Below are 14,054 nucleotides of genomic sequence, written 5' to 3'. Positions count from 1 at the left end.
AACATTTACTCGGTTTTGAGAGACAGAGAGAGACAGGGCATGAGTGGGGGAGGGACAGAGAGAGAGGGAGACACAGAATCCGAAGCAGGCTCCAGGCTCTAAGCTGTCGGCACACAGCCCAACGCAGGGTTCGAACCCACGAACTGTGAGATCATGACCTGAGCTGAAGTTGGATGTTCAACGAACGGAGCCACCCAGGCGCCCCTAATCTCTCTTTAAAACAAAAAAAAATTGGTAGAATTTATTTGAGGGGGAAGTTTCAGAAGGATATAGAAAAATTAAGCAGGAGGTACAGAGAGTACCCAAATATCTCCTCTGCCCACACACAGTTTCCCCTCTTATTCACATCTTGGTTTTTAGCCTTTATCCCCTTTGAACCTGGAATGGTCCCCTCACTACTCCCCCATTGTGCTGAAATAATTTTCTTTTTCTTTTTTTTTTTTTTTTTTTTTGTATAGAGTTCCAGGGATGATTCTGATGGGCAACTGTGTTCAAAAACTGTTAATTGTAGTCGTTGTACGTAGTAACCACTAGAATGTATGGGTGAGGCCAAGGCAAAATCTGCAGATGCCCCGAAGGTATGCAGACAGGTATCTGCTGAGGGTGGGTCGCTGGATTGGTTTTGGCAAAGCCTCAAGGACTCAGCACCCACTTAAGATCGGAGGCAACAGCAAGGAAGCCTTGAGAGTTATCTTGGCCTCCTAGCATCCATTATATTATAAGAAATATAAGATATTAACAGAGTCTTTAATCTGACTTGAGTCATGGTACCATCAGGCCAGGAAGAACGAAGCTCACTGCAGCTGAACACGCCTCTTTGGTTCTCCCCTCCCATGGCTCCCTCCTTGCTTTGAGCCTTGCAGATGGATGGCCTTTCTAAGCCTTGGTTGGTTTCCTTGCCTTGAGATTTAGATGAGGAGCCCTCACGTGTCAAGGGTTTTGCAGATTGAATAAGCTCACAAGTGGCAGTTGGGGGGTGGGGGGACAGGAATCTCCTCCTGCTGCATGGCGTGTCTTTCTTACCATCACCACCCAAACCCTACCCCGCTTCCAGAAGCCTCACTCAACCCCACCCACATCCTCCAGAAAGGCCACGCATGCAGGCTCCAGCACCTCTCTCCTTTGCCAACCTCTCGCTGCTCTTAGTCCGAGGCTCAATTTACCTGGAACTTTTGCCCTGCTGGCCCTTCTCATGGGCTTATCCAGCCTTCGCTCTGCCGTGTGCTCTGCAGGAGGGGAAGACAGCACGCCATCAGCTGCCATGAGCTCCGCCTAGCATTGTATACAGTCAGACAGAGACGAGAACCTGCTATTTCCTCAGCAAGCCCATGCGCCTCTCTGAGCCTCGGTTTCCTTGTCTGTACAATAGGACGATAAAGGATAGCAGGGCAGTTAGGAGGCATGGGTCCCGGAGTTGGCTTGCCTCCGTGTTCTCTGATTTATTACGTGACAAATTACTCATCCTTCCTTTGTGACACAGGAAGGTGACGGCAGTGGATTACAACAGAGGGCCGTCGTGAAGATGAAATCAAGTAACACCCGTGAAGCCTAAAAACACAAGATACAGCAGCCATTGCTATGCAGAATTCAGCGGCACACTGTAGGGGCTTAATAAATGTCTCACGTTCCTGTCCCATCACGCACAGTTGGTGGGCACCGCGTCAGCTTTTATTACGGGTTATCCGTCGTCGTGCTGGACGTGGTCACAAAACCTACAGGTCATCTAAAAAAGACATCTGGTTTCCCGTCCCAGGCCTCGCCAGCATTAGAACATCTATACATTTTTAATTTCCTCTTTAATTTCAGGGTGTGGATGAAGAACGGGGGCGACAGCATATCTTGGGGGATGATTCATGGTGTCATTAAGTCTGCCTTGAGTTTCCTGTGGCTCCTGTTGGTCCCGGCTCTACCCAGACTCAGACCCAGGAATTACTTTTGCCGCGTGATTGCGTCTGATGCCGGTGAATCCCAGGTCTCTCCTTGTCTCGGGCCTCACTTTTTGGGTTCATTTTGTGCCAGTGGAATTGGAGAAATATATACATGCAGCTGTGGGCTCTACCGGTTGAGTTTTCCACTCGGCTTTCTGCCTGGAGGGCATGTGAGGTCACAGAAGGAAAAAAGGGATGAGTTTCAGATCTGGCCAACCGGGGTTCACAATCAGGCCCAGCCACTTTGCCGCGCGACCTTGGGCGAATGGCTTCTCATCAGCGAGACTCAGGTTCCTTATCTGCAAGATGGGGCGAAAATTCTGATCCCGACGAGATCACGCGTTCAAATTGCGGGCACATACAGGTGCATTTTTCATTCTTCGCCTGACATCCATGAAGCATCTATTCATGTGGTGAAACAGCGGAGCCACGTTCACGGACATCCTGGCTTGGGAAGAGGCGTGGTTCGCGCTGGAGACACGGGTCTCAGCAGCTGGCTCATAATAATGTGGCCCAACAGACCACTTCAATATCCTTGTCCTTTTCTACTCAGAACAGGATCATATAGAGCAAGTGCTTGTTCTTGAACATCTGCCCTCAGTCTGGGGCCTTCTCTAACCCTGATGGAAAGGACCATTAAAGGAAAATGAACAAGCATTAAGAATTTTTTTTTAATTTTAAAAAATTTTTTATTTATTTTTGAGAGAAAGAGAGAGAGACGGGGTGCAAGGAAGGGAGGGGCAGAGAGAGAGGGAGACAGAATCCCAAGTAGGCTCCGGGCTCTGAGCTGTCAGCGCAGAGCCCGACGCAGGGCTCGAACTCACGAACCATGAGATCATGACCTGAGCCGAAGTCATACACTTAACCGACTGAGCCACCCAGGCGCCCCAAGATTTCTAAACATACATTTATTAGTAGCAACGTTTTGAAATGAATAAGTAATACGTGCACGTTGAAGGGCACCGCCCTTTGCCTTCATGGAGTGCTGGGGGCAGGTGGAGGTGGCCCCGGGCAACACTTCTGGGAACTGACTATCCCTATGGCCTATGTCCTCTCTGATTCCGCACAGATCCCGGTGAGATAGGGCGCTGTGGTTCCCAGTCCTACAGTTGAGTCATCTCCGGTTCTACAAGAAACCTGGCTGGGACAGAAGACAGCCAGGATTTGAACCTGGACGTGTCTGTCTTCCTCTGAAGCCCATTTTCTTAGCCTTGGAGGTTAGAAAGTAGAAATTCCAGTACTTCTGGATCTTCTGTATCCTGATCTCCCCAATAGACCTTCATGAGGTTAAGCCACCAGTACTTAGAGCACTTTCATGGATATTTTCTTCTTCCTTGGTTCACTTAATAAATGACTGCGACGCGCCAGTCATTGCCGCTTCACGCATTCATCAGCTCACACTCGTTGAGTACCTACTAGGTGCCGCGGCATTGACACTTCATTCATTCATTCGGCACGTGTTTGTGGAGCGGCTGTTCGGTGCTCTTGTCTCCACAACGTTGCAAAGTTGACCTGGTGTCCCCCGTTTCACAGCTGGGGACACTGAGGCTCAGTTAGGGGACTGTCCCCAAAGCCATGTGGCTGGTGAGTGGCAGAAGCAGAGTAAGCTGCCGGTGACAAATGCTATGTGGACATTGCAGGGCTCAGAGGAAGTTGAAGAGGACAGTGCTGCGGGCAGTGGGGTCAGCTATCCTGGGATTGCAACCCCACCTCTGTCACTGTAACCTCTGTATGCTTGTGGAGGTCACCCCACCTTGCCATGCTTGGAGGTCATGATTCCTATGTCCAGGTAAATACCTATGTTACAGGTAAAGACTGTGAAGGAACGTGACTGTCAGCTCCATGAGGGCAGGTGGCCCATCCATCAGCTTGGTCTCCCTTGTGTGCATGGCACCCAGCACAGGGCCTGGCACACAGGGGGTGCCCAACCAGAGGTAGCTGTGCCAGTGATGCTTGACTACCCAGTTAGGGGACCCACCCAGCACTGTCGTGGCTAGATGCGCAGGGAGGCCCGCTGGCTCCTGACGGCAGGGATGCTTGAAATCTAGTCTTTTTTGGATAGACTAAAGGCTAGACAGCAGAAGTTCCCAAGATGCTCCTGGAGTCTCTCCTTAGAGAAGCACCGTATCCCCGCCTAGCATTTGTCCACACCTGTGTCCCAGCCACTCGCAGAGCATCCCATCCGTTATCCCTCGCCCTGGCCAAGGTTGTGGGAGGCAGGCACAGCGACGTCTTGATTATCTGCCACCCATCCATCATGTGATGCTGATGGAAGAGGGTTTCATCTGTGCCCAGCTGTCCTCTACGGGCAAAAAATGAGTCTTCCCGCGCCCCTGGATGATGACAGCAGGCTGGTTCCTAACGCCCCAAGCCGGGTCAGACATGGAGAGGATCGTTCTGCCTCAAAAGGCAGAACGGGGACCTTCCCCCTGAAGCCTGCGCGAGGGCGTCTGCATTCATGTTCAATTCTGCAGTCTCCACCGGAAAGGAGTGGATGCAAGGGACTTTGTACTTTGGTAATGCAGATGGGAACTAGAGGCCGGCGTCGCAGAGATGTGGGTGGATTTCTGAACGGTAGACCCAGCCACCACTTCTTTCTCTCCTGCTGTCCCTCCCCTCCCTTCCCCATGTCACCTGCCTACATCCCCCTCTTCCTCCTCCTCCTCCTCATCCATTCAGCGCCCCAGGAGCCTGCACAGCTTGGCTTGTGTTCCTGTTTCAAGCCTACCAGCTGAGGCTCTGAACGCACCAGGCAACTCCAAGAAGGCGGAACCCAGCCCACCCCACCCCCAGAACACCAGGCCCTTGGGGCCGAGCCCAGGGACCGCCCGGCTGGGGCCTGAGCCACTGCGCTGGGACGTGTTGGTTTGCACCTCTTATGGAAGGCACTGCACCTGGTGGGTCTTGGGGAAGGCGGTCCGATCTGGCCAGTCTGGTGGAGCTGGGGTCCCCGGGACTTGGGCCCAGTGAGCCTGTACCCTGTGTCCCGGGCACCAGCTCTCACAGCCTGGGGCCTCCAGACCCCCAGCCCTAAGCCGCTGACGGCTTGCCATGCCCCCAGCCCATCCCACTTGGTTAAAGAAGAAAAGGGCAGATCTTCCACTGCCAGCCTGCGCCCCTCCCACGTCCCCCCTCCCCTGTCTTTGCCCTCAGACACCCTCTTCCTTCCCCTCTCCATCAGCCGGGCCCTTTCCCCCTCCTCTCCGGACCCCCATCTCTCCTCACCGCAGGTGCTAGCTCATCGCCTTCTTCTTCTTCCTGCTTCCCTCTGCCCCTCCTCCCCCGTCTCCCGTTCTTCTAGGACCTCTTCCTCGTAGACTCTGTTTCCAAGGTAGACTTGATTCAGTTCAACAACATTTACTGAGCAGCTGCTCTGTGCTGGGCTCAGTGCCAAGTCAGAGTGTGCAGGGGTGACAGCCTGTGCGCTCCAGACAGCAGGGCTGGGGGCAGTGGGGCTTCCCCGCCTCCTCTCCGTCTGCCTTTCCCTCCTTCCTCTCCCTCCCCCCTCCTCCCGTGCCTCCTCCTCTTCTCCCTCCTCCTCCCCCTTTCTCCTGCCTCCTTCCTCCTCTGTCCCCTCCCTGCCCCCATGCCCTGTCCCGGCATCCACAGACAGCACTCCGGGTGGGAGCTGGGATGAGCAGGATAGCAACATCCCGGGAGACTCAGCAGCAGGTGCTCCCGACGCTGCCATCCCCACGTGGCAGACGACGGTTGAGGCTGAGCTCCCCAGACACATTCATCACGCCCACCTCCCTTCAGGGCCAAGGCAGGACGGAAATGACTTTTGTCGGGCTCTCGCGGCAGCCCACTGCCCCTGGCAGCTCCCAGAGCTGTTTGTTTTAAAAAAGCAAAGATAAAGAAAACCGAGAATGCCATCCTGCGGCTTGCTCAGGGAGGGGACTCCACCCTGATGATACTGACAACACACCTTCAGGTCCCCACAACAGGGGCCCTCCAGCCCGTGTCCAGCGGTGACACAGATGGAAGGTGACAGCCAAGAAATGGGAAAGGAGGCAGCCGCTCCAGGGAAATTGTGTGGCTTCTGTCTTAGCACAGTGGGATTGGAGGGGGGGGGGGGCGGGGGCCCAAGCTTTCTCGGGCACCATGAGCCACAAGGTCACCTGTTCATTCATTCCTCCGCTCATCCCTCCTGGAGCTTGAACTGAGGCTTTCATTGAGTCTAGCGGTGGGTTAGGCTTGAGACTCAGAGATTCTGGGAGAAATCGTGATCACCATTAACCGTTACTTGTTAATGGTGCACAGTCTCTAGTTCCTGGTTATTAATTGTGCATCTTGCCGCCCTTATTTGAGGAGCCAGGGCCAGCTCTGTGTTCCTTCCTGTGACTTCCCCACGTGTCATATCATGACGGGGTGCCTCCCTTTCAGACCGGATGCTGGGAAGGGCTTGGCACCAGGAGACTGGTGTGGCTGGACCACAAGAGGGGGACTCAAGGCAGGAGGCTGGGAAGGGAGTAGGGAGCCTGATCCCGCAAGAGAAGGACTGAGGGTTGGGGGAGAGTTGGTGATGGAGATAGCTTACCCACACCACCTCAACCCCGTGGCCTCCCCACCACACCCCCCAACTATGACCTTGACCCTCCACCCAGCTGACCAAGGGAATAAGGAGATGAACACAGCCAGCCCTGTGCCCATCGCTCATGGAATCATTGCCATGGAGACCAACCACAGACCTGCGGTCTCGGGAGGCTCTTGCCAACCCCAAGAGAGAGAGACAGATAGGATGGTTAAAGCTTTGGCCTCAGGAGCTCAGGAAGGCAGAATATAATTCCCTAGAAAAGATCTTGATCCCCTTGCCCTGTCTGTACCCTCCTCCGCCCTCTGGGTATCTCCTCGGGGGGACCTTCGGTTTCGCTTCCCTCCCAGATCCAAGAGCCCTTTGGGACATTGTGGTCAGCTCATTTCCTTCTAAACCATCCTGTTGTGATTGGGAGCGGAAATGGTGATACCACACAGCAGTGAGCAAGAAACCCTCTTCAGCGTCTTGTACCCAAATCCCAACCCTCCCCACCCCCGCCCCAGTGTGCAGGGGGCTGGATCCTATTGTCACAACCGGAGCAGCCGTCTATAGAGAAGCAGAATAATGACTAGAGACCTGCATATACGTGGCCTGTGGCCACCCTCAGGCCCCAGCCCCCGGCCCTGTCTGCTGTGCCAAAGCTCCAACATCCCTACCCCTTTCGCTTTTTCATAAATGTTGACTTTGCCGTGGGTGGGAAGGGGGTCGTTTCTCTTAGGGAGAGGGCAAATAGATTTTATTTATTACAGGAATGGCTGAGGGGACTCTGGTCTCTCTCCTGTAAAGATGCCCTTTATTTTATAGTCTATAATTTCGTCTCGCTGCGAGGTTCCCATTTTTCAGAGGGGGAGTGTTTTTGGCTCCGCCTGTTGTGAAAATGCCTCTGCATCAAAGCCAAGCCTGGTGTAGTCCCGGAATAGAAACCGTCTGTCCTCTCGCGTATAGACTCAGTTTCATGTCTCTTTTATGAAAGCCTTTCTCTTCTGGCGGGGGGCGGGGGGGGGGTGTTTTTCTTACCTCCACCCCGTAAAACAATCGAGGGGTGTCATGGAACATCCCACTGAGACATATTTGGGTCATTGATTCTCAAAAGCCCTGCTTGGTGGGACCTTCCTCTGGGCTTGGCCCTAAGTCAATAAATAAATACCCCCCCCCAACCACCACAGGACCCCCTCGAAGTCTCCAAGAAGCAAACGACTTATGTCACAGCGGGCCCTGGGGTGGTGGGTCCTATCATGTCAGATAGGATGGCTCATAAATCTAAGCCACTGTCCTCGCTGCCATTTTAATCTACTCACACGTAGTTAGCTGGGTTTAATTAGAGGCAGAAACTACATCTCAGAAAGCAGCAAGAAATCATTTGCGTGGCTTCAGTTTACGCTTGAAGTCATTCGGTTCATTTGAGAGCGCGGTTAGGGACGGCACGTCCAAAGAAAACTCATATTAGTGCCTGTGCATGGTGGCCCTCGTACCAACCACACAGACCGTATGAATCGCGTGGTTTCTACTGACCGCGCTTGTCTTCTTGGCACAGGATCAACAAGGAGACCGGGGATGCAGAGAGGTCCCAGCCGGCGTCGGCCCTGAGCAGAGCCCGGACCATGCGGAGCCAGACCTCGGGGGACAAGTCTGTTTCACCCCTCTCCCTCCGGCGACAGAAGTACTACCACTTGGGGGACGGTGATGAGTGTGGCGGGCAGAAGCAGCCCACGGAGAGACTGGGAGCACGGTCTTCCTCCCCGGCTTCTCGGAGTCCAGACTCGTCCCCAGCGTCCAGGGAAAAGCTGCCCAGCCCCTCGGCGGCCCTGTCGGAGTTCGTGGAAGGTCTCCGGAGGAAGAGAGCTCAGAAGGGACAGGGCTCCACGCTGAGCCTGGAGGACTGGCCCACTCTACCCATTTACCAGACCACCGGGGCATCCACGCTGCGGAGGTCCAGGGCGGGCAGTGACGAGGGAGACCTCTCGCTGGGGTTTGGGGCACAATCAGCCCTGGAAAAGGAGGGTGCCTCCGGGACGTCGGCCGGGCTCCTGCGGTCCACCAGCCTGAAATGCATCTCTTCCCCCAGCACAGAGGGAACCACGCTGCTGCCCAAGAAGCCGAAGACCAGGTTCAGCTCCTGCGATTCCCTCTTTGAATCAGGGCAGAGCTCGGGGAGAACACTGAGCTCCCCAAGCACATCCAGGGACCTGGTCTTGTCACCCACGCTGCGCCCGCGGAGGCGCTGTCTGGAGTCCTCACTGGACGAGGCGGGCTGTCCAGACCTCGGGAAGGAGCCTCTCGTCTTCCAGAACCGCCAATTCGCCCACCTCATGGGGGAACCTCTGGACAGTGATCCGTTCACCTGGAAGGTCCCAAGCCTCAACTACAAACGCAAGACCAAAGTGGATTTCGATGACTTCCTCCCAGCCATCCGGAAGCCTGAGACTCCTGTGTCCTTGGCCAGAGCGGCCAAAGAGGGTCAGGACAGTCCGCGGCATCCGCGCATCCACTTTGAGACAGAGGAGGCCGACCGGACCTTCCTCTCAGGGATCCAGACCATTTTGAAAAAGAGTCCGGAGTCCAGGGAGGACCCCGCTCACCTCTCTGACTCGTCCTCCTCCTCCAGCTCCATCGTGTCCTTCAAAAGCGCCGACAGCATCAAGAGCCGACCAAGAATCCCGCGGCTGGACGGTGACGGTGGCGAGCGAACATCCCCCGAGAGCAGAGAGCCGGGGGCAGGGAGAAAAGACGAGGATGTTGAGAGCATAATGAAGAAATATCTGCAGAAGTAGGAGCCAGTGCAGGTAAAAGAGGCAGGCGGGGACTGTTCTTGGGGAATGAAAACCAAATAGCCCATGCGGGTCTGGCGGCCTGGAGACCAACCTGTTGCTGTCACTGCCTTCCACGCTGTGAGTGATTTCTCTAGAGGCCACGGGTTTTAGAGGTTTTCGCGGAAATAACGAGGTGCCGTTTGCAAAGCTGTCTGCTAGGTGCCACTGATCCCTTAGCACTTTAAGATGCGGACCCATCGGAAAGCCGGGGGGTCCCGTGGGGCAACACTAAAGAAGGTTCTGGGCTTCTGGTTTCCCCACCCTTGCCTGGTAGTCTTTCCAGGGCTCCATCTACCTGGAGCTGGACGAGCCGAGATGGCGCTCTGTCCACCTGACGACGGCAGATCTGTGGGGGAGGGTCAGGCCAGCGTAGAAGGGGCTTTGAGAATAGTGGAGTGGAACTCTTTTTTTTTTTTTTTTTTTAAAGAGACAGAGAGCATGCAAGCGAGAGCGCAGGGGAGGGGCAGAGAGAGAGTGAGGGAGAGAGAGAACCTCAAGCAGGCTCTGGGCCCAGTGCGGAGTCCGATGCAGGGCTCGATCTCATGACCCTGAGAGCATGACATGAACCAAAATCAAGAATCAGACGCTTAACCGACTGAGCCACCCAGGGGCCCCTGGAGTCTGACTCTTGCATTAAGTAGCCAGAGAGAAACTGAGGCCCCAGGTTGGGGGGAGGGGCAAGTACAAAGTTGCCCAGAGAAGCAGTGGGAGAAACAAGGCTTCCCTCTGCCTCCTCTCCTCCCCCAGTGCTAATCCTGCCACTTCTCCAGACTAAAGGTAAGAAGAGGGGTCCACTGCTCATAATGGCTTACAATTCATTGGCTGTGTATATCAAGCAAGTCACTTAGTATCCACAGTAACCCCCAAAAGGCGGTTAGTATGATTTATTCCCATTTTACAGGTTGGCAAACAGAATCAAAGAAGTTAAGGCCCTTGTACGAAATCACCCAGGCAGAACTGGCACCCGTAACTCCAGAGACCCCACTTGTATCTGCAATACGTCTCCTCGGGTGCCTATTCCAAGCGTGCACGTGAATAAGCTCAGAGCCTCCTTGAAGGAGCTGGATTTTATTAAAGAGGTCCACTGACCCCCCAAGCTGAGGCAGACATCAGGACCATCTAAACCTAAAGGGATGTTGGGACCCCCAGACCCCGACCCTCACTGGTGAACAAATGAGGGAAAACCCCAGCGCGTGCCAACCCCCCCCTAGGTCTCGCCGCCCAGTGAGTCTGCCTCCAACCCAGCCACCTTCACTCCCATTTCAGTGCTCTCTGCCCACGGCAGTCTAGCCCCTGACCCTGGGCACGTCTCAAGCCTTAGGGCACCTCACGGCTCCTGGCTGAAGTGCAAAGCCAGTTAGGGGAAACTTGGCATCAGAGGAGAAGGTGTAAGAACCTCCCTCTGGATTCAGACACCAGGCAAACCCCCTCCCTAGTAATAACCCGCGGCCTCCATAAATCTCGTAGTCACTGAACTTGAAACAGCTCAAGGCTCCAGTATAATGGAGCGGTCACATGCAGGTGCTTCGCCGGTGCCTCGCCTCAGTCCCCAGCCCTCCTTCCAGAGGCCTCCTGGACCCAAACGAGCCACCTGGCCTCCACGTTCATAGAGCTGCTACTTCGAGAGGCACCCTCAGCCCATCAAAAAGCCATTGCCCCTTCCTTGGAGATGGGCTTGGACTGTATCAGAGCAAATTAATTTGACTTAACATGGCCTTCTCTCTGCTCTCAATTACCGGGAAGAGATGTGATATTCATTTACATTATTATGCTCTCGGGGACACGGAAAGCAGTTTCAAAGGCCAAGTAAAGGGCACACGTCCATGAGGGGAACAGTTCTTAGCCGAAGTCATCACAGAACATCTTGTCTCTGCCATTTTTTTTTTTTTTTTAAACTCAAGTCCTTCCCCCTCCCAGCAGCGCTCACCGTGGTAAAGGAGCATTTGCCCAAAAAGTATCCTCCACCCTGACATCCACGCTGGAGGCATGAACTGAACGATACAGCCCTGTCCCCCCTGAGCAAATGTATTGCGGGATTCAGAACCCAAGCAAGCCCCTCAACGCTCACTTCTTCCTTGTAGCTGGCCGCGACCTTGGGCACGTGATGTGACCTTGCCAAGCACCTGTGTCCGCAGCTCGGAAATGGGGCTACTGATAGTCACCCGAAGTAACACCACGTGTCCGGTGTGAATGCCAGAGACCCCTAGCCTAGGGCCCAGCGCCTGCCGGAGGCAGTAAGGGTCAGGTTGTGCTGCGCTTGGACATTTTGGCCCTTCAGCGGCTCTGTCCCAAGTTTCTTTCCATTCGTTTCCCTTCTGCTGCCTGCACTCCTTCATCCCTCTGGGTGGTGTCTCTGCAGGAATGTCCCCTGGAGACATGGGATCTCAGGACCTCCATCCCCAGAACAGCCTTCCTGTATCCCATCGATCAGCTCTGACCTGCGTTTGTTTCCAGCTTCCTGAGATACACTGCCCTCGAAGACGTCCTGACTCCACAACTGTCTGGAGAGAGACAGAGAGAGACAGACAGAGAGAGAGAGAGACCAGCCAGACCTCCCCAGAGGCCCTGAGTCCAGAGCCGGCCAGCTTGGCTGCACTCAAGAGGCAAGAAGACCCCAGCAGGAGGCATATCCCTCAGGCATGGGGATCCCAGCTTGCTTGGTCTGTACAAAATAAAGTGATAGCTGCTTGGCATCTGTGCTTCCTCTCCGTTCTGTGATCCTGTCCCCGGGGACTCTGGAGGTTCGACTGGGGGCAATCCTGGTAGAAAGTTTCCAAGGAATGGAATCAACCCAAACCGTATTTTCGAGTGCACACTGCTCTCCCCCCTACATGACTCCAGGCAATGGCCTTGCTCCTCCTCACCTGCCCAAGTCAAACTCAAGTGTCACCCCCTCCAGGAAGTCTTCCCTGATACATCAACCTGAAATAAATGCTCTGTCTCCATTCTCCCTCAATCCTCCCATCATAGCCCCCTTGTCTGTCTACTGTCTACATTGTGTATATATGGGGAGGCAAGTGTTCAAGATAATTTTTTAACTGTTTATTTATTTTTAAGAGAGAGAGAGAGAGAGTACAAGCATGAGCAGGGGAGGAGCAGAGAGACGTGGAGGGGACAGAAGATCCAAAGTGGGCTCTGTGCTGACGGCAGCAGGCCTGATGAAAGGCTTGAGCTCATGAACCGTGAGATCATGACCTGAGCCGAAGTTGGACGCTCAACTGACTGAGCCACCCAGGTGCCCCAAGCATTCAAGAAATTTTGAATGAATGAATGAATGAATGAGCCGCTAAAAAAGTTAATGAACTTACACACTTCGAATGCATGTGACACACTGACACGAATATATCCCCACAAATGTGCGCCCATATCAACATTCTAGATCCCCGTGAACATGTGCTCACAGGCCCCCATACAGCTCCTCGCGTATACAGCCCTACCATCCAAACACAAATATCCACATGTACCACAGACCACATGCCCCCAGGCATGTCTATAGTTTGGGCACCCACTTCTTCAAACATCCTTGAAGTCTTAATCATACTAAAACTATAGGCTATTTATTGCTTATTATTCATATACTGTGTTGGACACTGGGCTAAGCATTTTATATGTACATCTCACTGCAACTTTATAAAAAGTCCTGAGAGATAAATACACTTCTTATTCCTTGCTTGCAAAGGCAGTTGCTAGCTTACGCCCACTTTTGGAATGCCAATGCTGCCCCTATTGAAAGTCCCACCAGCATAGACTATGTCCTGCCCCAAATGCACCTCTATTCCTAGGGCTCCTCTGGGATAGCCAATTGGAGCTCCCTCTGTGTGTCAGTTTGCAAGGGCTACTGTAAAAAAAAAAAAAAAAAGTACCACGAACTGGATGACTTACACAACACATCGACTGCCTTATAGTTCTGTGGGCTAGACGTCCAAGATCAAGGTGTCGTGGGTCTGGTTTCTTCTGAGGTCTCTCCTTGGCTTGTAAATGGCCACCTTCTCCCTGTGTCCTCACACAGCCTTTTGTCTCAGCACATATCCTTGCTATCTCTGTGTGTCCAAAATTCCTCCTCTTATAAGGACACCAGATTGGATTGGAGCAACCCAAAGGACTCACTTTAACTTAACTCACTTTAACTCGCTTTAACTTAACTCACTTTAACTAACTCACCCCTTTAAACGCCCTATCTGCAAATATGGTCACATTCTAAGGTACTGGGCATTGGGGCTTCCTTCCCCAAACGCATTTTGTAAGGATCATCATTCAGCCCGTAAACACGTGCTGTGCGAAAGTAGGTGGCAATTTCATTTGTTAAGAGCAAGCGTTATTCACGTAGTGATCAGAAAAATATGTCCCAAGCTCCCGGCTGGGTCCCCCAGTGAAAGCAGTTATGGAATTGGAGAAAAGATTTGCACTGCCTTCCTGGCATTGGGGTTTTGCAGAGATTTTTAGGACCTGGAAGCGGGGCATTTCCGTGAGCCTCTCTTCCTGCGCCCGCAGGATTCCTCATTCAGCGGATATTTGTTGAGCACCTGCTAAGTGCCAGGCGCTGTCCCCTACAGGGGGGATCCATGGCAAGCAGGAACCCCTCTTCCTTTTCTAGAGGCAAAATCCTAGCTGGAAAGACAGTAAGCAAGAAAATAAATTTGTTGTCAGAGAATGCGAAGTGCGGTAAGGGAAAATAAAGATGAAATTATCTTGCTGAGTTCCCTGTTAAAAATTTACTGGACTTTAATTTAATTTTTATTTCATTTCATTTTTAGACTCTTTTTAAGTTTCTGTATTTAT

General features: G+C 53.3%; 1 protein-coding gene across 3 annotated transcripts in view; it reads left to right on the top strand.

Moving 5' to 3' along the window:
• MYO18B (myosin XVIIIB) overlaps positions 1 to 11,968 on the top strand; it is a 256,340-nt gene extending 244,372 nt beyond the window's left edge. For 2 of the 3 annotated variants that reach the window (XM_040463958.1, XM_040463960.1), the window contains 2 exons: positions 8,000 to 9,248; positions 11,730 to 11,968. In XM_040463958.1, coding sequence (XP_040319892.1) covers positions 8,000 to 9,236 — 1,237 coding nt within the window. In that variant the 3' untranslated portion in view covers positions 9,237 to 9,248; positions 11,730 to 11,968. Of the gene's footprint in view, positions 1 to 7,999; positions 9,249 to 11,634 lie in introns of all 3 variants that reach the window. The other variant, XM_040463959.1, reaches the window with a different exon arrangement.
• Positions 11,969 to 14,054: the final 2,086 nt, after the last annotated feature.

Source organism: Herpailurus yagouaroundi, unplaced genomic scaffold (assembly GCF_014898765.1).
Source record: "Herpailurus yagouaroundi ecotype Mexico unplaced genomic scaffold, PumYag 428, whole genome shotgun sequence".
Taxonomy (NCBI): domain Eukaryota; kingdom Metazoa; phylum Chordata; class Mammalia; order Carnivora; family Felidae; genus Herpailurus; species Herpailurus yagouaroundi.
The sequence above is the reverse complement of the archived record's forward strand: the minus strand, read 5'-3'. Positions and strand labels throughout refer to the sequence as shown.